Raw genomic sequence first — 27,839 nt, forward strand, 5'->3', positions numbered from 1 at the left:
TGATCTGGGAGTGTGCAGAAATACAGAAATTTTGGAAGGTAGTCCAGAATGAAATTAATAAAATGTTAAACATTAATTGGATTATTATAAAAGAAACAGCAATTTTAATTAAATATAGGGAATTAGGAGAATTTAAGGAAATTAAAACTGCAGCATTGGAAAGTGCTCAAGCGGTGATAGTTCTAGGATGGAAAGATTCTACAAAATGGACAGTACAAAATTGGTATTGGTATATGGTGGATCACATATATTTTGAAATTATGGAAATAAGATTAAATAATTTTGATGAGAATAAATTAGAGAAGCTGATGGTGCGATGGAACAAGGTAAAAGATTATATGTTAAGTAAAATCTGTGATGTAAATACGAAAAATAAACTACAATCACTCTTTTAGTAAAATTTGCTCAAGATAGAGCCAAGGATTAATAGATAGATAAACAAGTGAAATCTCTTTGAATCCTCCTGTAGGGGTGGTGGGGGTGACGGGGTGTGTGTGTTGTTTGGTGATGGGCACAAGCACTGTGCACTGTTATATGTTTGTTTTTTTTGTAAACCTATAAAAATCAATAAAAATTATATTTTAAAAAAAATAGAAAATTGTTCTTAAGTAGAGGCAAAAAAATCTTGAGCACCCGGTTCTTATCTAGAAAAGTTCTTAAGTAGAGGTGTTCTTAAGTAGAGGTACCACTGTATTTCCCTGAGGCATTTTCCAGGTTTTTCTCCATTATTTTTTATTAAAAGTGGCTGTAAATGGGAGCAGGATTTGTGGTCTCAGTTCTACCAAAGGTGATGGCTTATGTGCCAGAGGAGGAAGGGGAGGAGGAGGAGAAGTGAGCAGAGGAAGAAGAGGAGGGGGTAGGGAAGGAGAAAGAAGAGGAGGAAGAAAAATAGAAAGAGGAGGAGGAGAAAGAGGGGATGCAACTGGTTATGAGTAGTGATGGGCGAACCCAACGAAATTTGGGTTCGTCGGATTCGGGCAGACTTTAGAAAAAAATTGTGTGAGGTCACCGAACCCGAACCCCGAACACTCCATGACGTCGAAATTGTGGGATTTCCCAGCTTCTTTTGCTGAAAGGACTCCCCTTTACTTGCTTTGGAGAGAGGCTGGAAGCATAGCTAATTCTATAGTGTAATTGTTAACTCTCTTGACTTTGAATCTACCGATCGGGGTTCAAATCCCAGTGGAAACACCTTTTTTATTTTTTTTATTTAATTAATTAATTTATTATTATTAGTAGTAGTAGTAGTAGTAGTAGTATTATCATTATTATCATCATCATTATCATCATCATGCTTCTTTATATAATAAAAGGGGTTTGGGTCCTTTTAATCCCTTCTTAATAGGAAAAAAAGAAAGCATTAAAAATACCCTCCAGCTCTTGGGGGGCAAAAGGGAACTTTCCCGATGTGTACATGGAAATAATTAATTAATAAATGATGATGATGATGATGATGATGATGATGATGATGATAAATAAATAAATAAATTTTAAAAAATAAAAAAATTAAAGAAAAGGTGGTTCCACCAGGATTTGAACCCCGATCGGCAGATTCAAAGTCAAGAGAGCTAACAATTACACTATAGAACTAGCTATGTTTCTGGGCTTTCTTTTAAGCTAGTAAAGGGAGGTCAGGAAGAAGTATACCTGACGTCAAAACTCCGCCCCCGGAATTCCATCGTGGGGTTTCCCAGTTCCTTTTGCTTGCAGCGCGGCAAGCAAAAGGAGGTGAGGAATGCCACGATGGGATTCCCCACTGTCCTCCATGGCGGTGGCGTTTCACATTGTTTGAGGGAACCTCAAACCCGAACCCCGAACTTCGGCATGGATTTCAAAAAAAAAAATCAGGTTCAGGTCTGGCATACCGAACATCGCAAAATTCAGTATGGACCCGAATTGTGCAAGTTTGGTTCGCCCAACACTAGTTATGAGGGATGGTAAAATAGGCTTAGTGAAATAATCATGTATCTAGATTGTGATGTTATAGGGCTGAGCAACAGCACTGGGTTGTTCTTGGTTCGGCCTGATTCTGCGAACTGGTAGCAGTGGCTTCAAGAGATTTCACCCACCCATCCAGGAAGCTTCTGCCCATGCGCAGAAGCATCATGCAAACTGGTAGCAATGGGTTTTAGAACCCACGACTGTTGAAAAACATCTAAAGATCTGGATATACAGTGTTCCCTCGAGTTTTGCGGGTTTAAACTTTGCGGAAAGTCTATACCACGGTTTTTCAAAAATATTAATTAAAAAATACTTCGTGGGGTTTTTCCTTATATCACGGTTTTTCCCGCCCGATGACGTCATATGTCATCACCAAACTTTCATCCACCTTTAATAAATATATTTTTTAATAAACTTTAATAAATAAACATGGTGAGTAATAATCTAAATCAGTGATGGTGAACCTATGGCACGGGTGCCACAGGTGGCACGCAGAGCCCTATCTGTTGGCACGCGAGCCCTTGCCCTAGCTCAGGTCCAACATGCAAGTGTGTGCCAGCCAGGTGATTTTTGGCTTGCACAGAGACTCTGGGAAGACATTTTTGACTTCCAAAGAGCCTCCGAGGGGATGCAGGAGGGCATATTTACCCTTCCCCTGCTCCAGGGAAGCCTTTGGAGCCTGGGGAGGGTGAAACATGAGCCTACTGGGCCTACCATAAGTTGGGAAACAGGCCATTTCCAGCCTCCAGAGAGCTGTTTTTGCTCTTCCCTGGCATTGAATTATGAGTGTGGGCACTCATACATACATGATAGTGCGCACACATGCTCTTTTGGCACCCGAGGAAAAAAAGGTTTGCCAGCACTGATCTAAATGGTTGCTAAGGGAATGGGAAATTGTAATTTAGGAGTTTAAAGTGTTAAGGGAAGGCTTGTGATACTGTTCATAGCCAAAAATAGTGTATTTACTTCCGCATCTCTACTTCGCGGAAATTCGACTTTCGCGAGCGGTCTCGGAACGCATCCCCCGCGGAAATCGAGGGAACACTGTACAAGTAATATTATTGATTCACATAAATCAAAAGAGAAACACATAACCCAAAGGTGGCTTCGTTAGTATGAAACTACTAAACAGGATAAAATTGAAAGAACTGCAGAAACAAGGGGGAGCACTTAGATACTTGAGTGCATTTACAATCTTATGAAAAACAACTCAGAATATCAACTGGGCCTTATTATCTGCTTGGGAAATACAATGCAAAAAAAATAAGTCAAATGGATGCCAAATTTGAATGCAATAATGGATATGCAGCTGTGCAAATTTCAGTGAAACAACGTTCGATGTATTCCAAAGATTACACTTAATATAAAATGTTTTATCATTAATATAATCGATATCTCCTGATTTCTAAAATGGACGGTTCATTTTCTTAGAATTGATGGAAATAGTATGAACAAGCCGGATCACTCTTCATATTGAATTTTTATTTATTTATTTTTATTTATTCATTTGTCCAATACACAAATACATAGGAAGAAAATAGATATGAAGTAATATATATATAAGGATAGAAGTGAAAATAGAGGAGAAGATATATGTAAGGACGAAAATATATATGATATATGAGATAAAGGAAAGACAATTGGACAGGGGACGAAAGGCACACTAGTGCACTTATGTATGCCCCTTACTGGCCTCTTAGGAACCTGGAGAGGTCAGTCGTGGAGAGTCTAAGGGAGAAATGTTGGGGGTTAGGGGTTGACACTATTGAGTCCTGTAATGAGTTCCACGCTTCGACAACTCGATTGTTAAAGTCATATTTTTTACAGTCAAGTTTGGAGCGGTTCGTATTAAGTTTGAATCTGTTGCGTGCTCTTGTGTTGTTGAGGTTGAAGCTGAAGTAGTCATTGACCAGTAGGACGTTGCAGCATGTAATCTTGTGGGCAATACTTAAATCGGGTTTTAGGCGCCGTAGTTCTAGGTTTTCTAGACCCAGGATTGTTAGTCTATTTTCGTAGGATATTCTGTTTCAAGTGGAGGAATGAAGGGCTCCTCTGGTGAAATATCTTTGGATGTTTTCATGGGTGTTAATGTCTGAGATGTGGTATGGGTTCCAGACAGGTGAGCAGTAGTCAAGGATGGGTCTGGCAAAAGTTTTGTAGGCTCTTGTGAGTAGTGTGAGATTGCCGGAGCAGAAGCTACGTAGGATCAGGTTAACAACTCTAGAAGCCTTTTTGGCGATATTGTTGCAGTGGGCTTTAGCACTTAGGTCATTTGATATTAGTATTCCAAGGTCTTTTACTGAGTGTGGGTTGGCTGTGAGAGTTTGTATATTCAGTTCATATATGAGGTTTGGATTCTTTTTGCCGATGTGGAGGGTAGAGCATTTGTTGGTTGATATTTGAAATTCCCATTATAGGCTTTGTTATTTTTATTAAACTGTATTAATCCATCTACCTCTTTGAGGTACACTGAATTTCCTTTGAATAGGTTAACTAATGCAAGAATATTGTATGCTTTTTGCTGGAAAGACTGTTTGATTCCTGCTAAATTAAGTTGTAGGAGTATAATTCTATGTCTAAAATAATTTCCCGTCTTAAACATAAATATGACATAAAATTCAACTTATGCTAAACTAAGAATGGAAACCTTCCTTTGACTATAAGTTAATAACATACATTTGTACCACATCCAAAAATTGGGTTTCTCCATGCATAGAGTACATATTTCAATTTTATGGGATGTTTAAATCTGAATAGATTCTCAATAATATGGGTTGAATTTACTGTTCTTATCATATCATGCAGTCAGTTATACTCAGCTGACTAGAATTCTGGATATCCGTGCTTATCTTAGAGCTTAATAGCAATTTTCAGTCTTTACAATGATAAAATATATTCAGTGATTCATCCCTAACTAATGATATACTGGAAAATTATAATTTCCATCATATTTTAAATCCTTTGCTGTGCTTTACTTTTTTTTATTTCTGTTTCCTTTTTTTAATGTTTATATATCTTCTTTAAACTGTCTAATAATAAAGTACAAAGATAAAATCCAACCCACTGCAGAGCTGCAAACTCAATCCATTGCACAGCGGTTATATCAAAGGAGATCCTACTTTAGGGCTAGGCAACCTGTGATCACCTTTTCCATAGGTAACCCTGACTGCTTTTCTCTCTTGACAGAGAAACATAGAAGACTGAGGGCAGAAAAAGACCTCATGGTCTATCTAGTCTGCCCTTATACTATTTCTTGTATTTTATCATAGGATGGATATATGTTTATCCCAGGCATGTTTAAATTCAGTTACTGTGGATTTACCAACCACGTCTGCTGGAAGTTTGTCCCAAGGATCTCCTACTCTTTCAGTAAAATAATATTTTCTCACGTTGCTTTTGATCTTTCCCCCAACTAACTTCAGATTGTGCCCCCTTGTTCTTGTGTTCACTTTCCTATTAAATCACGTCCCTCCTGGACCTTATTTAACCCTTTAACATATTTAAATGTTTCGATCATGTCCCCCCTTTTCCTTCTGCCCTCCAGACTCTACAGATTGAGTTCATTAAGTTTTTTCTGATATGTTTTATGCTTAAGACCTTCCACCATTCTTGTGGCCCGTCTTTGGACCCGTTCAATTTTGTCAATCTCTTTTTGTAGGTGAGGTCTCCAGAACTGAACACAGTATTCCAAATGTGGTCTCACCAGCGCTCTATATAAGGGGATCACAATCTCCCTCTTCCTGCTTGTTATACCTCTAGCTATGCAGCCAAGCATTCTACTTGCTTTCCCTACTGCCTGACAGCCTGATCTGTTTGACCATAACTACTTAAAATTGTTGGTATACTTGCTTCCTTCTTCGCTTCAGGAAATATAACAAATGTACAGCCAGCAAATCTAAATACAAAGAATGCAATGCGAGAAAATAGGAGGAGGAAGTTATGTTGGATATGTTCAATGCTTTGAGTTACATAGAAACATAGAAACATAGAAGACTGACGGCAGAAAAAGACCTCATGGTCCATCTAGTCTGCCCTTATACTATTTTTTGTATTTTATCTTAGGATGGATATATGTTTATCCCAGGCATGTTTAAATTCAGTTACTGTGGATTTACCAACCACGTCTGCTGGAAGTTTGTTCCAAGGATCTACTACTCTTTCAGTAAAATAATATTTTCTCATGTTGCTTTTGATCATTCCCCCAACTAACTTCAGATTGTGTCCCCTTGTTCTTGTGTTCACTTTCCTATTAAAAACACTTCCTTCCTGAACCTTATTTAACCCTTTGACATATTTAAATGTGAGTTATTTGTAAAAATACTAAAGGTGGGATACAAATAAAAACAAACAAGCAATAAGCATAACTATGTTTTGCAGTAGGCTCATCACATTAAATCAGCATATAAACATCTATATATCTATACAATCACAACACATTAAATCAACACATACATCACAATAAACCAACACATAAACATCTATACACTAAACAGTGGTTCTCAACCTTTCTAATTCTGTGACCCCTCAATACAGTTCCTCATGTTGTGGTGACCCCCAACAATAAGTCTAGCGCCAATTCTCCCAACTTTAAGCTGATTGGCAGGAAGGTCAGAGGGACACCCCCACTGTAAAAGCCTGATTGGTCAGATTGTAAAAATATGTTCCAAGGCACCAGAATAGAAGCTTTAGTTCCTAACACAATGGGAAATTTGTCTTTTTCAATGGTCTTAGGCAACCCCTGTGAAATAGTCATTCAAACCCCAAAGGGGTCCCGACCCCCAAGTTTAGGACCACTGCACTAAGACAATATGACAATTAGAAGAACTTGAAAAATTGTCTTCATTTGGGGTGGACCCTTGCCATCTCAACCTCCCTGGATGGTTTGTTTGTTTGTTTGTTTGTTTGTTTGTTTGTTTGTTTGTTCGTTTGTTCGTTCGTTCGGTTTATTTATTTATTTATTTATTTATTTATTTATTTATTTATTTATTTATTTATTTATTTATTTATTTATTTATTTATTTATTTATTTATTTATTTATTTATTTATTTATTTATTTATTTATTTATTTATTTATTTATTTATTTATTTATTTATTTATTTATTTATTTATTTATTTATTTATTTATTTATTTATTTATTTATTTATTTATTTATTTATTTATTTATTTATTTATTTATTTATTTATTTATTTATTTATTTATTTATTTATTTATTTATTTATTTATTGGATTTGTATGTTGCCCCTCTCCGTGGACTCAGGGCGGCTAACAACAGTGATAAAACAACATGTGACAATCCAATAGTAAAACAATTAAAAACCCTTATTATAAAACCAAACATACATACAGACATACCATGCATAAAATTGTAAAGGCCTAGGGGGAAAGAGTATCTCAGTTCCCCCATGCCTGACAACAGAGGTGGGTTTTAAGAAGCTTACGAAAGGCGAGGAGGGTGCGGGCAATTCTAATCTCTGGGGGGAGTTGGTTCCAGAGGACCGGGGCCGCCACAGAGAAGGCTCTTCCCCTGGGTCACGCCAAACGACATTGTTTAGCTGACGGGACCCGGAGAAAGCACACCCTGTGGGACCTAACCGGTCACTGGGATTCGTGCGGCAGAAGGCAGTCCCTGAGATAATCTGGTCCGGTGCCATGAAGGGCTTTATAGGTCATAACCAACACTTTGTATTTGTATTTATTAGATTTGTATGCCGCCCCTCTCCGAAGACTCGGGGTGGCTAACAACAATATAAGAAGACAATGTAAACAAATCTAATATTAAAAGACCATCTAAAAAACCCCAATTTAAAGAACCACTCATACATACAAGCATACCATGTATAAATTCTATAAGCCTAGGGGGAAGGGAAATTTCAATTCCCCCATGCCTGACGACAGAGGTGGGTTTTAAGGAGCTTGCGAAAGGCAAGGAGAGTGGGGGCAACTCTGATATCTGGGGGGAGCTGGTTCCAGAGGGTTGGGGCCACCACAGAGAAGGCTCTTCTCCTGGGTCCCGCCAAACGACATTGCTTTGTGACCGGAAACTGATCGGCAACCAAGAATTACAAGAATTTTCCCATGGTTTCCCTGTCTTCTTGACCAACACAAAGACAGGACAACACTTATTTTAATTTTTTAAAAAGAGGGGGAAATAAAAAGAAAACAAGTAGGATTATTGATTTAGAAGAGTTTTAATATTTTCCTGCCGCAGAAAATTTTTCTCTCTCTCTCTCTTCAGCCCATAGAGCCAACGTCTTTCCCCTCCTCCCAATAACTCTTTGATTCCTTTTGCATTTTCAGAACGTTTCAGGACCTTTCCAAGCAAATGGATGTCTCTTATGGCACAGTCAGAGATTCGGCCGTTTATGAGTACTTTAAAGCGAAAGGCACTAACCCTTTAGAACAAGACAGCACTTTTGCTGAGCTTTGGAAAACCATCAGCAAGAATAACGGCGCGGATAACTGTGTAGCGAATCCTTCGGAAGGCATCAGGAAGGTAAGATGTGTGCGGGATGTGGTCTTTGATGTTGTCATCAAGAATAATACTAGTCCCTTTGATGCTGTGGGGAAAAAAACAGTCAGATATTAATACTTGTGTTGTAGTTATCTCTGGCCCAGTTCCTGCCCCAAGGACTGTGGATGTGGGGGACACATCCACATGCCGCAGACCTGTTTTGCCCCAGGTGGAATCTGCTGATGAAGGCTCCTCTGACCAAGAAGACATGAGTGACAGGGAGGAGGAGAGTGTGGCAGACAGCTCAGAAGGAGATCAATTATCTAGCTCCTCCTTGGATTCAGAACAAGAGTTAGTGACACAGCCACGCATGCGGAGAGCGATGCATAGGCAACAACAACTGAGAGATTATTATCAAAGAAAATGAGGCTACCTGTGGTTGGGTGGGGCTGTGGTAATTAGTGAGGCTGCTATAAATAGCAGCCTGTGGGTTTGGCCATTGTGGAGGATTATCTGATCATTGTGTTTCGTGACTGCTTTGCTGACTTTGACCTTTTGTGTGCTGATTTTTCCCCGCTTTGAAACTAAACCAGAGCAAAGTGTGTTTCACTTTGTGAAAGAAGGAGGACTGTGAATTGCCTCACAGCTGCAATCTAAGTATCACAGAACTGATAAGGGACTTGTACAAATTACCAAGTTGTTTGGAGACGAGTGCTCTTTGCTGTACAAAAAGAGTCCTCAGTTTATTTGCATTTTCGGTATAAAGAACATTGTTTTGAATTTTCAAACTGTGCGTCTGAAATTGTATCTGTGCATTTTTGGGAGGATTCTACCAGAGAGCCCGACAGAACAACTTGGAGTAGAGATATTGGTGTTGTTATTTTAATCATGATCATGATTATCGCTTTTATTCATTAAAATATGAAACTCAAGTCGACTGATTTTTTTTAAAAATGTCACAAATATTACTGACTGGTGCTAATGATTGAAATGGCTGCTGCCGGCATCCCAGGTATCAAGCAATATCTTCTTAAAATATATGATGTTCCAAGTAGCAGGTTTTTTTGCAGTTCCACTGGTATTAATTGCACATTCTTGTTGTGTTTTGTGAAATTCGTGGACATGGTACCAAGTGCCCCGATGAAAATGGCTATCACCGTGACATCTGTGTCATCCATAGCCATATAGTTTCAATGGCCAGCTTGCAATATTTCATAATTTTTTCCAGTTCTTCTTCTTCGACTCTGGCATCTACTGGTGCAGCGATATCAATAAACGGTACTCTTTAACCCTTGACTGTTCTGCCTGACTCGCTGAGGCAATGCGTAATAGTCCAAGGAAAAGAAATCAAACACACACGTGCTCTGCTAATCAGCAAACTTATATTAAATAAACAAAAAAGGGTGACTCAAAACAGTTCTTAGTGTCCAAAAACAATGATAGTGCAAGGCTTACTTCAGCCGCATACAAAAACACAGGAAAAAACAAACAAAGACAACCTGGAATGAGCAAAGACGTTTCAGGGGTCCTTTTGAATCTTTGGAGCAAACAGCAAGTCCCAGAGTTTTCACCTCCCACTTGTCTGAAAAAGCTGGGATGAAAATTCCAACGGCACGGAACAGAAACTTCAGAGCAGGAGCCACAAAATAACACAGATAAACAGCCACAGTTTGCCTTGGGCCTCTGTTCCCTTTTATCCCTTTAGCCCTCATTAAGGAAACCACACCCAGCCCTCAGTATAAGAACCACACCCATCCCAGGTGCTACTATGATGACTTGTAACACTCCTTCAGTCGATCCCTTCTCTGCATAGCTCTTCTGCTATGCAGATCAATATATTGATCTACAGAAGAATCCAGAGACGAAAGACTGTCTGAGGGACTGTATGCCAAATCCCCTGGGCTGTCTGCTGAATCCTGCATACCAGTGGCCTCGTCCTCCTGGCTGTCTGTTACGTCTTCCTGGCTGTCAGCCAGGCATTCGCATTCAGTGTGTGCCGTGTCTCTCCCATCTGTGGGAGCAACAGTTGGCCCAGGCCCAAACACAACATCGACAACCATGATATCTGGTGTGTTCTGTTCCAAATCTGTCTATATTTGAAACAACAACAACAATGTTGTTGTTGTTGTTGTTGTTCTTGAATCCTGGCTTACCTGCCCTGGCTGCTGCCTGATTGGCTGAACTTAAACAGCCAGCATACGGGAAACCTGGATAGTTTTTATTGGTCCTCCCCCACAGCTTTCCAAGACCCAAAATTCCCTTGTTAACTGAGACGAGTTGTTTAATAAACAGCTATTGTTATGCAAAGCTGCCTCCTAGCTGACACCCAGCTTTGACTATTATTATTGTCAATACAACACAGCAAACGAGATCACTATGCTGGATTTTGTATTTCATCACCAGTTGGGCACGTCCCAAGCACCTAGGACTGCGTGATGTAGCAGCAAATTATGTTTGCCGATCCCAGTAAAGCGGCCTTTTGCAACTGACAGATGGAGATTTTGTCAATTCCGATGGTTTTCAAGTGTCCACTGAGATCCTTTGACAGTGTGCCCAACGTACCAAGGACCACTGGAACCCATCTTCCTTCCGACGTCAAAGGGGAGTGGGTTGGTGGCAGGCAGAGGGGAATCGCCCACCCCCACTTCCCCAGCCTCCGCATTGAAAGCCAGGAAGTGACGTCTCCTTGACATCAAAGCTCCACCCCCGGAATCCCATCGTGGGGAGGCTGAAGATGGGAGGGCGGGGCCAGAATGGTTCGGCAGGTTCGGGTTCCACAAACTTGCCCGAACCAGCCGCTAAGTTCGCACGAACCCGGCGAACCTGAATTTCGTTGGGTTCGCCCAACACTAGTTACAAACCATTTACTTGCATTATGATATTACCTTCAGAACTAAACTTATTTCTGAAAGTATCATGTATATAAACATTGTTATATTTTTGTATACTACCAATTCGTACTTGACAAAATAGATAGATAGATAGATAGATAGATAGATAGATAGATAGATAGATAGATAGATATGGATGGATGGATGGATGGATGGATGGATGGATGGATGGATGGATGGATGGATGGATGGATGGATAAATTTATCCAAGCATATCATGCTCAGTGGCTTGCCTGTTATAGAAATGGTTGAACATAAAAATCAATTTGTGTTAGAAATGTTAGGAAGTAGGCACAAAGGAATGTTAGTTCTTTTCCTTCCTTCCTTCCAAACTCTCAGGCTTTAGCATGAATGAAAGCATTTAGATTTGAATTTTGATGCATCGTGTTGTGATCAGAGGGAAAGTCTTGGGAAGCATTTACTTGATCAATTAGGATGTCAATCAGACAGGAAGGCAGGGCTGAGAATGCCAGACAGTATAGAAATGTGACCCTGGAAATGAGAATTTCCACCTAGACTCACAAAGAAGCACAAATTTTCAGTGACAGACAATCTGGGCAACTGTACGGAGCGATAAGGCACATCTGGATTTGCAGCTACAGCAGAAAGCTGAAAGGTGCAAGCTGATTGCAGGAAATGTAGAAATTCGACAACTGAGTGCAGGTGACCCATGATAACCCTTCCCGTCGCCCCTGCCTTCCGCCTTAAACTCCTATTAAGCGTTGGTGCTTCTTGCCAACATTATAATCTTGTACATGTAGCACATTTTTAATATACCTATCCTCGCTCTGAAAAAATGCTGCAGTGTAAAAAAATAAATCTGAAACACCAGCTGCCTATAAATTTAGAAATCCTTTATTCTGTGGGCCAAGAATTTATAGCGGAAGCGCCTTTATATTTCGGTATTGTTGTTGTTGTTGTTTTTTCTCTTCGCTCTCCCTCTTAGATAATTAGAATTGGAAAGAATGCTTAGAGAAAAATTGGACAAAGAGCCAAATTTATGCACATAACCAGTGGTTTTCAACATATTAGCAATGGCACTTTTTAACAGAGCCAGCATATTATAGAATAGAATAGAATAGAATTTTTATTGGCCAAGTGTGATTGGACACACAAGGAATTTGTCTTGGTGCATATGCTCTCAGTGTACATAAAATAAAATATACATTTGTCAAGAACCATGTGGTACAACACTTAATGATTGTCATAGGGGTCAAATAAGCAATGAAGAAGCAATATTAATAAAAATCTTAGGATATAAGCAACAAGTTACAGTCATACAGTCAACATGGGAGGAAATGGGTGAAAGGAATGATGAGAAAAACCAGTAGAATAGAAGTGCAGATTTAGTAGAAAGTCTGACAGTGCTGAGGGAATTATTTGTTTAGTAGAGTGATGGCGTTCGGGGAAAAACCCTGTTCTTGTGTCTAGTTGTCTTGGTGTGCAGTGCTCTGTAGCGACGTTTTGAGGGTAGGAGTTGAAACAATTTGTGTCCAGGATGTGAGGGGTCAGTAAATATTTTCCCCGCCCTCTTTTTGACTTGTGCAGTATACAGGTCCTCAATGGAAGGCAGGTTGGCAGCAATTGTTTTTTCTTCAGTTCTGATTCTCCTCTGAAGTCTATGTCAGTCCTGTTGGGTTGTAGCTCCAAACCAGACAGTTATAGAGGTGCAGATGACAGACTCAATGATTCCTCTGTAGAACTATATCAGCAGCTCCTTGGGCAGTTTGAGCTTCCTGAGCTGGCGCAGAAAGAACATTCTTTGTTGTGCTTTTTTGATGATGTTTTTGATGTTAGGTGACCATTTTAGGTCTTGAAATATGATAGAACCTAGAAATTTGAAGGTCTCTACTGTTGATACTGTGTTGTCTAGTATTGTGAGAGGTGGAAGAGTGGAAGGGTTTCTCTTAAAGTCTACCACCATTTCTATGGTTTTGAGTGTGTTCAGTTCTAGATTGTTCTGGTCACACCACAAGGATAGTTTTTCAACTTCCTGTCTGTATGCGGATTCATCATTGTCTCGAATGAGTCCGATCACTGTTGTATAAGTCTGTCAAGATCTATCTGGATCCTGATCCTGTCCTCTATGATATTGACAATTCTCACCAGATTGGTGTCATCTGCAAATTTGGTTAATTCCCCTTCCATTCCCTCATCTAGGTCATTAATGAAGACATTAAAGAGTCTTACGCCTAGGATGGAACCTTGTGGTACCCCACTGCTTACTTCTCCCCATGTGGACTTGGACCCACTGAGGACTATTTGTTGGGTATAGTTGGTCAGCCAGTTGTTAATCCATCTGGTTATTTATCTGTCTATTCCACTTTTTTTTAGCTTGTGGAGAAGTAGGTTGTGGTCAGTGAAGGGCCACCAAAACTTTTACTACCACACTGTGGGCGTGGCTTATGCATTTTCTTTCAACATCTTTCAGTGCAAATTGGGTGCTGTGGGGTGGAGCTCCATTTTTGCTACCCCACTGTGTCCCCCCCCTGTCCGGGAAGTAGCCCACCCCTGGTTGTGGTCCACTTTGTCTAATGCTTTGCTAAAGTCCAAGTATGTATGTCCACTGTGTTTTACTTATTATTTCTAATAAGTAAAATAATAATTATTAACCCTAAAATTCCATTGGGGCCCAGATAAGAGAGTTGGCCCCCCCAAAATGTTTATTTCTTCCTGGGGGAGGGGGCAATAACAGAAAATAATTGAGAAGCACTGTCCAAAAATATTTCTCTATATTGTAGCTATAGTAAAGGGATAATGAGAATCGAACAATTATATGAAAAGGACGGAAGAGTTAGCAGAACTCGGCTGGAATGGTGGCTGGGTCAACAGAAATGGCTGCAGATCAATGCAATATGTAAATATTTAAATAAAAGTAAGAATAAAGAAGCTTTCTTGAGAGAAGAAAATAGCTTAGAGAAAATATTAAAAGAAAAGATTAACGATACCAAAGCACAAGCTAGTAATATATACAGAATGTTATCGCAAGCGGAAGAGGGAGTAATAAAAGGCTTGACAAGATGCTGGCAAAATGATTTACAAATAGACGAAAGTGAAATGAAAGAAATAGTAGAAAATATATACAAGATTAAGAACACAAGAGTTAAAGAGATGAGAAGAAAAAATTTACATAAATGGTATTATACACCGGCACAACTTTCACACTTCCAGGGGAAAGGGAAAGGTAATTGTTGGCATGGTTGCCAAAGGAAAGGAATTTTCATGCATATGTTCGGGGAGTGTGTTGAAGTTCAGAAATTTTGGGAGGAAGTGCAGAACGAAATAAATAAAATGCTAAACATTAATTGGATAATTACAAAAGAAATAGCGCTATTAATTAAACAAAGAGAACTAAGAGATTTTAAAGAAATAAAAACTGCAGCATAGGAAAACGCTCAAGCAGTAGTGGTATTGGGTTGGAAAGAGTCTATAAAATGGACATTACAGAACTGGTACTGGTACATGGTGGATCACATTCATTTTGAAATCATGGAAATAAGATGAAACAAGTTTGATGAAAACAAATTGGAGAAGCTGATGGTACGATGGAATAAGGTGAAAGATTATATGTTGAGTAGAATTTGTGACGAAAATGTGAAAAATAAACTCTAATCACTCTTTGCATAGTAAACAAATGCAAATTAGAGCTAAGGGGGGGGGGAGAACATAATCTAGTAAATATGTGAACCCCCCGCAATTGGTGGTGGTGGTGATGGTTATTGTCAGTCGGGTGATGGGCACATGCACTGTGCACTGTGCACTGTTTTATGTTTGTTTTATGTAACCTTATGTGCAAAACCAATAAAATATATATATTTTTATATATATATATTGTAGCTATATCTGGAATGCAAAGGCAGATGTCTGTTTAACCTTTGAGCACATTGAAAACAATTTTTCTAATGTGTGAAGCGCTGATAAAAATAAATAAATCAAGGTTCTGCCCATGATTTTTCCAGCCTTAAATCCCATCAAGAGAGACTTGTTTCTATTACTGTGCCTTTTAGCCCTGATCTTGTAACGCGTCAATCTATTAAGTTCAACTACCACCCTAAAGATCTATTTTTCACTGAATCAGGGTACCTATCAATGTTGCTTTGTGTGATTGCGGCTCAGTATGATTTCCCCTGGAAATTGAAAGAGGTTTTGCCTGGAGGGCGATCTCAGGTTTGCTTTAGGCAAAGTTTCAATGGCAAATCTAATCTTTTTAGCTCAAAATGAATAATAAAGACAGTGTGATCAACTCTTCAAATCACAGGGTGAAACTACTAGCATTCCTAATACTCTGATAACCATTTGCATGTATTCAGAGAACAAACAATACACATGATCAGAGTCTGCGGAGAGGGGCAGCATGCAAATCTAATAAATTATTATTATTATTATTATTATTATTATTATTATTATTATTATTATTATTATTATTATGTCAATACAACACAGCAAACAAGATCACTATGCTGGATTTCGTATTTCATCACCAGTCGGGCGCTTCCCAAGCACCTAGGACTGCATGATGTAGCGGCAAATTATGTTCGCCGATCCCAGTAAAGCGGCCTTTTGCAATTGACAGATGGAGATTTTGTCAATTCTGATGGTTTTCAAGTGTCCACTGAGATCCTTTGGCACTGCGCCCAGCGTGCCAAGTACCACTGGGATCACTTTCACTGGCTTATGCCAGAGTCGCTGCAGCTCAATTTTTAGATTTTCGTATTTCACTAATTTCTCTAGCTGCTTCTCCTCAATTCTGCTGTCTCCTGGGATTGCGATGTCGATGATCCATACTTTCTTTTTCTCCACAATCACGATGTCTGGTGTGTTATGCTTCAGAATTCGGTCAATCTGAAGTCGGAAGTCCCACAGTAGTTTTGCTTGCTCATTTTCGACCACTTTTTCGGGCTTATGATCCCACCAGTTCTTTGCCACTGGTAAATGGTAGTTCCGGCACAAGTTCCTGTGGATCACCTGTGCCACAGCATCATGTCTATGCTTGTAGTCAGTCTGTGTGATCTTTTTGCAGCAGCTGAGTATGTGATCGATTCTTTCATTTATTTATTTATTTATTTATTATTTAGATTTGTATGCCGCCCCTCTCTTTACAGAGTCTGCACTTTGGATCGTCTGTTGATTTTTCAATTCTGGCTTTGACAGCATTTGTTCTAATGGCCTGTTCTTGTGCCCCCAGTATTAGTCCTTCTGTCTCCTTTTTGAGTGTTCCACTTGTAAGCCATGACCAGGTCTTTTCCTTATCCACATTATTATTATTATTATTATTATTATTATTATTATTATTATTATTAGAAAAAGACACTTGAAAGACAAGGCCTACATGGTTTCTCCTTGGAAAAAAGAATGAGTGGGAATATTCAGATATTTACTGAAAGTGTTCTTCGTGATCAATTTGATTTCGGCACCTTTACATTCAGTTAGGATCTTCCCTTCACCATAAAGAACTTAGATCACATCCAGTGAAGGGCTACAAAAATTTTTACTACCACATTGTGGGCGTGGCTCATGTAGGACGCCCTGCATTTTCTTTCAACATCTTTCAGTGCAAATTGGGGGCTCTGGGGTGGAGCTCCATTTTTGCTACCTCACTACGTCCCCCTCCCTGTCCGGGCAGTAGCCCACTCCTGATCACATCTTTCTATAATTGCATTTCCTGAACAGTTTATTTGCAGATCTGAAGTCTCGGGATAGTGGGTCAGATTCCTTGCCATCAGACATTTTAATTTTTTCTCAGTATGGCATCATTACAAACAAACAAACAAACAAACAAACAAACAAACAAACAGTTACTTGGGAACACATTTGAGTTCATATTTTAGTTGAACTAGTTGTGACTATTTACAGCCACTGAGAATAAATAAGTACCAGTTTTTATTTATTTGTTTATTTGTTTATTTGTTTTGTCCAATACACAATAATACACAATGAGGGTTATAGAGGATATAATCAGGTAGAATGTATTAAAGGGGGAATAGAGGAGAAAATAAAGGAGTGAAATATAACTATGTGAGAATAGCAGAAAAAGATATAGGTATAGAAGAGAAGATATAGGAGAGACAATAGGACAGGGGACTGCAGGCACTCTGGTGCACTTATGTACGCCCCGTACTGATCTCTTAGGAACTTGGTGAGGTCAACCGTGGATAGTCTAAGGGTAAAGTGTCAGGGATTAGGGGATGATACTACAGAGTCCGGTAGTGAATTCCATGCTTCGACAACTCGATTACTAAAGTTGTATTTTTTACAGTCAAGTTTGCTGTTTACAAAGACTGAGCCGAAGAATGTTTTAAAGAAGTTTATTTATTTATTTATTTATTTATTTATTTATTTATTACTTAGATTTGTATGCCGCCCCTCTCCGAAGTTAGCTTTCACGGTTTCATCACTATATTCTTTACCATTTGATCCTTTTAGGGGTAGGATGGATCTCAAGTCTTTGAGTTGGTTGTTTACAAAGTTATAGAAGTCGTGTGTGGATTTCATATGCAGAAGGTTTTCTTCTTGATTTATGTGGTAATTGGTGCATTCAGTCTTTATTTGGTGGCATAGATTTTTGTAGCAGCTTTTAAAGTTTGTAATATAGCCAGTTTTGTTTTTCCGCCAAAGAGATTTTGGGGGGCATTGGAGCTTCCTTATTTTAATGGGTAATTTGTTTTTCTTGGTTTTGATGATTATTAGTGGTACATATATTTTAACGGCCCTTTGCATTTTGAGCAAAAATATATTGTAGTAGTCTTCAACAGTATTACAGCCAGAGAATAATGTCTGCCAATCAAGATTTGATAGGTTAGCATCTATGATATCATAGTTGGCTTTTTTAAAGTGGTAAACTTAAAAGTTTTAAGGGCTTTTTAAAATTTTTAAAGTTGTTTTTTCATTTATTTTTTTTAAAGATTTATTTATTTATCTATTTATTTATTGGATTTGTATGCCGCCCCTCTCCGGAGACTCGGGGCGGCTAACAGCAACAATAAAACAGTGTACAATAGTAATCTGATATTAGAAATGATTAAAAATCCATTAATATAAAAACCAAACATACATACATACATACCATGCATAGAATTGTAAAGGCCTAGGAGGAAATAGGATCTCAATTCCCCCATGCCTGGCAGCAGAGGTGGGTTTTAAGTTACTTATGAAAGGCAAGGAGGGTGGGGACAATTCTAATCTCTGGGGGGAGTTGGTTCCAGAGGGCCGGGGCTGCCACAGAGAAGGCTCTTCCCCTGGGTCCCGCCAGGCGACATTGTTTAGTTGATGGGACCCAAAGAAGATCCACTCTGTGGGACCTAACTGGTCGCTGGGATTCGTGCAGCAGAAGACGGTCCCTGAGGTAATCTGGTCCAGTGCCATGAAGGGCGTTATAGGTCATAAACAACACTTTGAATTGTGACTAGAAACTGATCGGCAACCAATGCAGACTGCGGAGTGTTGGAGTAACATGGGCATACCTGGGGAAACCCATGATTGCTCTCGCAGCTGCATTCTGCACGATCTGAAGTTTCCGAACATTTTTCAAAGGTAGCCCCATGTAGAGAGCATTACAGTAGTCAAGCCTCGAGGTGATGAGGGCATGAGTGACCATGGGCAGTGACTCCCGGTGCAAGTAGGGTCGCAACTGGTGCACAGACCAGTTTGCTAGACCTAATGTGTCTTGATTGTCTGATCATAGTCCTAATAGGTAACATTGATGTTTTCAATGTCATCCTTTGTAGCTTTATTTTTCCATGTCTGGAAACTCTGCTTTTCAGAATACCAAAGCCATTTTTCCACTCGAAAATGGAATAGAAGACATTTTTTTTATATAAATGGAAACTTGGACTATCCACTGAAGCTTCTTATAGTAGACTATGTTATTTTCTTAAAACATGATTCATGGTTCTCTTTTATAGCATATTTGCTATAAAAACTGCATATTTTGTGTGGCGACTTTTCATAAAAGCAAGGGGAATGCTCAGAACTTCTAATGAGGCTGGAATCTAAGAGGGAACCGTTTTATGCTCACTTAGCATCCATTAGCCTCGAGAACATGGACATTCTTAAAACCTACTTATGAACATGATGTGTTCACAGGATTGAAAGGTTTTTCGAGGTGTATTGATGCCCTGATATTGATCAGTAAATTGGCTGGAATCTCCAAAAAGCCACTCAATGCTTGTTAAAGATTTCCTGTTTTCAGTGTTTGAGACAGAAAAAGGAATCAAAGGCATAAATGTCATCTTCCTGTCTGCTTTTCACTTGCTGCAATGGAAATTTGAAAAAAAAAAAAGTCGGTTCCTGTTCTGTCGGGCTCTCTGGTAGAATCCTCCCAAAAAATTCACAGGCACAAATTTCACACACACACATTTGAAAATTCAAAACAATGTTCTTTATAATGAAAATTCACTTAAACCAAGCCCTCTTTTGGTATAGCAAAGAGCCCTCGTCTCCAAACAAACTGGCAATTTATACAAGTCCCTTATCAGTCCTGTGATACTGAGCTTGCAGCTGTGAGGCAATTCACAGTCCTTCTTCTTTCACAAAGTGAAACATACTTTGCTCTGGTTTAGTTTCAAAGCAGGGAAACATCAGCACACAAAAAGTCAAAGTCAGTAAAGCAGTCATGAAACACAATGATCAGATAATCCTCCACAATGGCCAAACCCACAGGCTGCTATTTATAGCAGCCTCACTAATGACCACAGCCCCACCCAACCACAGGTGGCCTCATTTTCTTTGATAATAATCTCTCAGTTGTTGTTGCCTATGCATCGCTCTCTGCATGCGTGGCTGTATCATTAACTCTTGTTCTGAATCCACGGAGGAGCTATATAATTGATCTCCTTCTGAGATGTCTGCCACACTCTCCTCCTCCCTGTCACTCATGTCTTCTTGGTCAGAGGAGCCTTCATCAGCAGATTCCACCGGGGGCAAAACAGGCCTGCAGCATGTGGATGTCTCCCCCACATCCACAGTCCTTGGGGCAGGAGCTGGGCCAGAGCTAACCACAACAGTTCCTACTCAGACCAAACATTTTTGGATACTCCAGAGAGAATTATTTCTACTTAATAATTCAACTGGCACTATTGCCATGATTCAGCAGTGCAAAAAACATGCAGTGATTGAGAAGACCCAATGAAATTACATTTGCATGCGGTTGCAGAGCTCATGTAAATCATGTGCCGTCTCTTTCAAAACAGTTTGTTGAAATTGGGACAGAAAGCAAACCAATCAGAGCTACCATGAAGTCTTCAGTGCTGGGACTATTTAATGAATTGAGCCTGATTGTGGTTAATATGATGTGATCTTTTTTTTTTCCAATTCCAGAGTTAATTTCAACCTTTTATCTGCACATCAGAAAGATACACACATTGCATTGGCAGTTCTGTGTTAGCAAAAACTTCAGAAGAGAAGGATTTAGGGGTAGTGATTTCTGACACTCTCAAAATGGGTGAGCAGTGTGGTCGGGCAGTAGGAAAAGCAAGTAGAATGCTTGGCTGCATAGCTAGAGGTATAACAAGCAGGAAGAGGGAGATTGTGATCCCACTATATAGAGTGCTGGTGAGACCACATTTGGAATACTGTGTTCAGTTCTGGAGACCTCACCTACAAAATATTGACAAAATTGAACGGGTCCAAAGACGGGCTACAAGAATGGTGGAAGGTCTTAAGCATAAAACGTATCAGGAAAGACTTCATGAACTCAATCTGTATAGTCTGGAGGACAGAAGGAAAAGGGGGGACATGATCGAAACATTTAAATATGTTAAAGGGTTAAATAAGGTTCAGGAGGGAAGTGTTTTTAATAGGAAAGTGAACACAAGAACAAGGGGACACAATCTGAAGTTAGTTGGGGGAAAGATCAAAAGCAACGTGAGAAAATATTATTTTACTGAAAGAGTAGTAGATTCTTGGAACAAACTTCCAGCAGACATGGTAGATAAATCCACAGTAACTGAATTTAAACATGCCTGAGATAAACATATATCCATTGTAAGATAAAATACAGGAAATAGTATAAGGTCAGACTAGATGGACCATGAGGTCTTTTTCTGCCGTCAGTCGTCTATGTTTCTATGTTTCTATCAATCCTGATTTCAAACTTAGCAGCCCCTTTTTAAATCTAGCTGTGATAAACTAGATCTCATTATAACTTCAAGGAAGGAGAAGGCATATTTTAGTTATAGGACTTTATATTTTTAAAATATTTATTTATTTATTAGATTTGTATGCTGCCCCTCTCCAAAGACTTTGGAAAAGGCATATCATGAACAAGAAGCAATGGATAGAAACTAATCAAGGAGAGAAGCAGCTTAGAAGAACTCAGGAGAAATTTCCTGATAGGTGTTCTGGATTCTGGTTAGAACTTAGGTTAAATTGGAAATAACGGTTACTGAATGCAGGATGTCATAAACAAAAACTCCATCTTTATTTCTCCTCTCCTCCGTATTCAAAATGCATTACAGGCAGTCACATTCCTTCCTCTCTTATCTTAACGATTAAAGTACACCAAAGCATTCCTCCCTTGTCTTAAGATTTATGTCTATTCAGCGTAGTTCAAAGCACTAAGAACAGCTGTTAAATAGCAGAGAATGAACTAACTTACTTCGTAGCCATACCAGCACACGTCCATAATGGATTTACAACATTGAAAACTCCGCCCTTCTTCCCTGCTGGCACCTGGACATGATGAATAAATCACTTCAGTAATTAACCTGTTCCTCCCCTTAATATCTCATCCCTAACACTTGTTCCCTGTGCCTTTGTACCCTTCTGATATTTGGATTTAACCATCTAGCATCTGTCTCTTCTTCACTGGAGTCTGGACTCATAGCAACATCCTGTGGCTGGCCTCCCACCTGTTCTGCCACATGCAACCCCGGATCTGCCACTAATTCATAAACACTATCTGTACCAGAGTCATCAAGCACTTTGCTATCCTCCAACTGACCAGGAGTATATACAAAAATATTGAGAACAATTAATTAGTGGAATGACTTGCCTCCAGAAGTTGTGAATGCTCCAACACTGGAAGTTTTTAAGAAGAGATTACATAGCCATTTGTCTGAAATGGTATAGGGCTGTGATAATAAACTTACATCACATATGCCACAGGTGACATGCAGAGTCATTTCTGCAGGCACATGAGCTGTCGCCCTAGTTCAGCTCTATTGTGCATGCGCACATAAGACCTGCCAGCCAGCTAATTTTCATACATGCGCTGAAATGGGAGGGGCCCATGCAGGAGACACACATCTGTAGGGGGGTGTCACCCATGCTTGTGGGGGGGTTGTGCGCGCATGCATCTGGGGTCGGGGAGCATAGCATTATGTGTGCATGTGGGGGGCAGGGAGCATGGGGAGGTCATGTGTGTATGCACAGGGGGCAATGGGAGCACAGGGGAGTTGTGCATTTATGCATAGGGGTGGATGGAGCAGAGGGGACTCTCATGTGCATGCGCAGGTTACAGCCGCGTGGCAGCACCCGGCGGAGCGCCGTTTTTCCAAATGGCAGAGGCGTTTTCGGCTGATCTTGAGGCTGAAATGGAGGTGGTGAATCCCAATGGGGAATTCCATGGGCGGAGCTTTGACGTCACGAAGACGTCCTTCCTGGTCGGCCGAAACGTGGCCTCCAGGAAGGACATCTTCGTGATGTCAAAGCTCCGCCCATGGAATTCCCTATTGGGATTCACCACCTCCATTTCAGTCTCCAGATCGGCCGAAAACGCCACTGCTGATTGAAAAAACGGCGCTCCGCCAGGCGACGTCACCCAGCTGTAACGTTCTGAAACAGCTGGGCGCTTCTCGGTGGCCTCCGGAACCCGAACCCGAACTTTTGCCAAACTTCTGGGTTCGGCGTTCAGGAGAACGCCGAGAAGCCCCCCGGCTGTTTCAGAAGGTGACAGCCAGGCGGCGGCGCTTCTTGGCGGCCTCCTGAAGCCGAAGCCGAAAAGTTCGTGTTCGGGTTCGGAAGAATGCCAAGAAGCCCCCTGGGTGTTTTAAAAGGTGACAGCCGGGCGGCGGTGCCCAGTGGAGCACCATTTTGCAATTCCCCCCCCCCCTTGCACGCATTAATTGCTTTTACATTGTTTCCTATGGGAAACATTGTTTCGTCTTACGAACTTTTCGCCTTACGAACCACATTCCGACACCAATTAAGTTCGTAAGACGAGGTATTACTGTATAGTGAACTGTTCTTTTCAGCAGTAACCACCTGGTTAAGAATGGCATCTTTTCTCAAGTTTCTTGATAAAAAATATCCAGTGCATAAATTCAAAGCAAAAGAGACCCCGTGCTTATGGCGTCACCCTCTTTAAGACTGCATCTTAAATTCAAGCTCCCAAGGACCAGGCTCAGAAAATATATAAACTTTTGTTTAATACTTTGGAAGTCTGCATTTATGATTCCACATTTATTTGCATTACAGAATCTTCAGGCCATCTGTTCCTCTGCACTTTGTTCATTCACTAGAGACTTAACAACATATTACTTAAATGCATTAGGAAGTCAATGATTATTTTAACCAAGCGGAGTGATCTTTTTTCTTCTTCTTCATGAATTCCCATCCAGAGACATTTTTTACATCTTAAGTTAATGGAAATGATTTACATTCATTATAAACATACAGCCTGCAGGCGCTGTTTAGAATCCCAATTAAGGCTGACATTTGCGGATGAGCTGTGTAGGTGTGTACTAATATAAGCCAATATTAGCCAAATGAATCTACTGGGGAAATACAGTACTTTGCCTCTGCCATGACATTCAATGAAGGCTTTCTTTAACAGTTTACCGCTTCTCAGATTTCTGATAATGAAAACACGCTATTTTGCTTGAAATAAAACTGGTTTCGGGCTTTTATTATAATGAGCTATTTTACTTTAAAGTAACACACCGACTTCAATTAAAATTTGCATTATATTACCACGTTCATTAGGGTACAATATTTTTTTGGTGTGTTTTACATTTTCTATTCTTTCCAAGAATTGGAGAACGAATTCCAAACTCAAGGCGAGATGGGCGGCAAATAAATCTAATAATGATGATAAATGACACTTGAAAAAGTTTCTAAGTCAGTACAGTGGTACCCCATCTTACGAACGCCTCTTCTAACGAACTTTTCAAGATATGAACCCGGTGTTTAAGATTTTTTTGCCTCTTCTTCCAAACTATTTTCACCTTACGAACCCAAGCAGCTGCTGCTGGGATGAAGGGGTTTCTTTTCCCCCCTTTTTTTAAGAAAGAAAAGAGAGGGGCAGCTTGGAGGAGTAAAGATTTTGCATGCTTGCAAAAGCACTGAAACGGTGTCTTTTTAAGAAAGAAAAGGGAGGGGCAGCTTGGAGGAGAAAAGATTTTGCATGCTTGCAAAAGCACTGAAACTGTGTCTTTTTAAGAAAGAAAAGGGAGGGGCAGCTTGGAGGAGAAAAGATTTTGCATGCTTGCAAAAGCACTGAAACGGTGTCTTTTTAAGAAAGAAAAGGGAGGGGCAGCTTGGAGGAGTAAAGATTTTGCATGCTTGCAAAGGCACTGAAACTGTGTCTTTTGAAAAAAGAAAAGGGAGGGGCGCCCCCCTTGCCTTGCTTCTTCCACCCGCCCCCTTTAGCTGCTCCTCCCTGCCCTCTGTTCGCCTCCCTTCTAAAGTTTGGGATTTTCCTGAAGGATTTGCACGCATTATTTGCTTTTACATTGATTCCTATGGGAAACATTGTTTCATCTTACAAACTTTTCACCTTACGAACCTCCTCCTGGAACCAATTAAGTTCGTACGATGAGGTACCGTTGTATTTGGGAAGAGCATCTTTGAAGCTGTAATGGAACTTGAGAATGTCCTAGGGCAGGGGCAATAATGGCTTGTAGGATTGTTTCATTGCTACTCTGAAGAAGTTTTTTTCCAGCATTAAGTCTTTGCAGGCTTGTTTTCATTGCTACTCACTCCGAAAAAGTATTTTTCTCAGCTCTAACCAGGGATTAAAATAATGTGCTGAAGCTGTACCAGACTAAGGATACTAGCCATAGGTTCCCCCCCTTATTTTCCTTCCCAAAACTAAGGTGCCTCTTATACTCTGGTGCATCTTATACCCTGAAAAATGCAGTAACCTGATTTGGAGGAAGATTTCTCAGGAGAGAGAGAAAAAAGTTTTTTGAGCACTAGATTCTGACCAACTGTGTCCAATAACTTGAGGCAAATTCAAGAACTGGAGACCTTTTGGATGGAGACTTGTGTGGACCAGTTCCGAGAGGGCACGCTTGGACATAGAAACATAGAAGATTGGCGGCAGAAAAAGACCTCAGGGTCCATTTAGTCTGCCCTTATACTATTTTCTGTATTTTATCTTACAATGGATACATGTTTATCCCAGGCATGTTTAAATTTAGTTACTGTGGATTTACCAACCACGTCTGCTGGAAGTTTGTTCCAAGGATCTACTACTCTTTCAGTAAAATAATATTTTCTCATGTTGCTTTTGATCTTTCTCCCCAACTAACCTCCGATTGTGCCCCCTTGTTCTTGGGTTCACTTTCCTATTAAAAACACTTCCCTCCTGAACCTTATTTAACCCTTTGACATATTTAAATGTTTTGGTCATGTCCCCCCTTTTCCTTCTGTCCTCCAGACTATACAGATGGAGTTCATTCAGTCTTTCCTGATAAGTTTTATGGTTAAGACCTTCCATCATTTTTGTAGCTGTTCAATTTTATCAATCTCTTTTTGTAGGTGAGGTCTCCAGAACTGAACAAATGTGGTATCATCAGCGCTCTATACAGCGGGATCACAATCTCCCTCTTCCTTCTTGTTATACCTCTAGCTATGCAGCCAAGCATTCTACTTCCTTACATGATTTATTTTTCATGTAGTTATTTTCTACATCTTTTTCTTTTTTGCAGGCCAAGAAAGGCAACTACGCATTCTTGTGGGATGTGGCTGTGATAGAATATGCGGCCTTGACGGACGACGAGTGCTCGGTGACCGTGATTGGAAATAGCATCAGTAGCAAAGGTTATGGGCTGGCTCTGCAACATGGCAGTCCGTACAGGGATCTCTTCTCGCAAAGGTAACAGAGGACCAAGTGGGTCAATATCTTTACTCCTCATTTTTAGTCCTGAATTCTTTGTAGGTCAACCTGTGTCCTTATACACTTTTCAGAATGTCTCCAATTAACAATATGGATGACTCTGGGTTCAATCCATTTGATAATTATCAGAAATTTACCAATATCGCAACCTACAATTACTTCTCACTAACAAAAATAATAAATACAGTGATCCCTCGATTTTCGCGGCTTCAAACTTAGCGAAACGCTATACCAGTTTTTCAAAAAATATTAATTAAAAAATACTCCACGTTTTTTTTGCTATACCATGGTTTTTCCCACCCGATGACGTCATACGTCATCACCAAGAGTCACTTCTCTGTCTCTTTCTCTTTCTTTCCTGTCATTCTCTGCTTCAATCATTTTCTCATTTCTCTTTTTTCTCCCCTTTTTTCTATCATTTCTCTCTCTCTTCCTTCCACTCTTCTCTCTCTCTCTTTCTTCCTCTCTCTCACTCTCTTCCCTCCTTTCTCATCTTTCTTTCTCTCTCTTTCTCTAGCTTGCTTCTTCCTCTCTCACACTCTCTTCCTCCCTCTCTCATCTCTTTCTTTCCTTCTCTCTCTTTCTCTATCTCTCCCCCTCTTGCTCTCGAGTGGCCGGGCGAATGGCGGGTGGCCGGGCGAACGGCGGGCGAACGGCGGGCGAGCAGCTGGGCGAATGGCGGGTGGCTGGGCGAATGGCGGGTGGCTGGGCGAATGGCGGGCGGGCGGCGAACGGCGGGCGGGCGAACGGCGGGCGGGCGAACGGCGGGCGGGCGAACGGTGGGTGGGCTGGTGCTGGGGGGGCGGGGGCAGCCGACATTCAAAGCAATCTTTGTCGGCTTCCGCACTTTCGTCGCTCCCCACCTCCACCTGCAAGCCCTTGCGCGGCCATGGAAAAAGGGCGCGCATGTGCAGATGGTGTTTTTACTTCTGCGCCGCTATATCGCGGAAAATCGATTATCGTGGGAGGTCTTGGAACATAACCCCTGCGATAATCGAGGGATCACTGTATAATCAAACTAAGTCATCACAATCCAAATGCCTGCTAGTTTGCAGGTACCACCCCTCCCCTTTTTTTTCTTTCTCCTCTCTATCCTCTTCTTTTCTTTCCATTCTCTTTCCTTTTCTATGCCACCTCCAATCATCTCTTCTTTCTATGCTATTCTCGGACCATTAAATACTACAGCTATAAGATCATCCAAATAAGAATATTGAATACAAAATACCTACATATAGACAAATATTTGGAATTTGGTTATGACCTTTAAAGCCCTTCATGGCATCGGACCAGAATATCTCCAGGACCGCCTTCTGCCGCACAAATCCCAGCGACCGATTAGGTCCCACAGAGTTGGCCTTCTCCGGGTCCTGTCGACTAAACAATGTCGGTTGGCGGGCCCCAGGGGAAGAGCCTTCTCTGTGGCGGCCCTGACTCTCTGGAACCAGCTCTCCCCAGAGATTAGAACTGCCCCTACCCTCCTCGCCTTTTGCAAAC

The 27,839-nt window shown here is 40.5% G+C and overlaps 1 protein-coding gene across 1 annotated transcript in view; it reads left to right on the forward strand.

Annotated features, from left to right (window-relative positions):
* Window positions 1–27,839, forward strand: part of GRID1 (glutamate ionotropic receptor delta type subunit 1) — a 1,069,958-nt gene that overhangs the window by 1,019,656 nt on the left and 22,463 nt on the right. The window contains exons 12-13 of the mRNA XM_070753904.1: window positions 8,243–8,438; window positions 26,158–26,324. Coding sequence (XP_070610005.1) covers window positions 8,243–8,438; window positions 26,158–26,324 — 363 coding nt within the window. The remainder of the gene's footprint in view (window positions 1–8,242; window positions 8,439–26,157; window positions 26,325–27,839) is intronic.

The sequence above is a fragment of the Erythrolamprus reginae genome, chromosome 5 (assembly GCF_031021105.1).
Source record: "Erythrolamprus reginae isolate rEryReg1 chromosome 5, rEryReg1.hap1, whole genome shotgun sequence".
Classification (NCBI taxonomy): domain Eukaryota; kingdom Metazoa; phylum Chordata; class Lepidosauria; order Squamata; family Dipsadidae; genus Erythrolamprus; species Erythrolamprus reginae.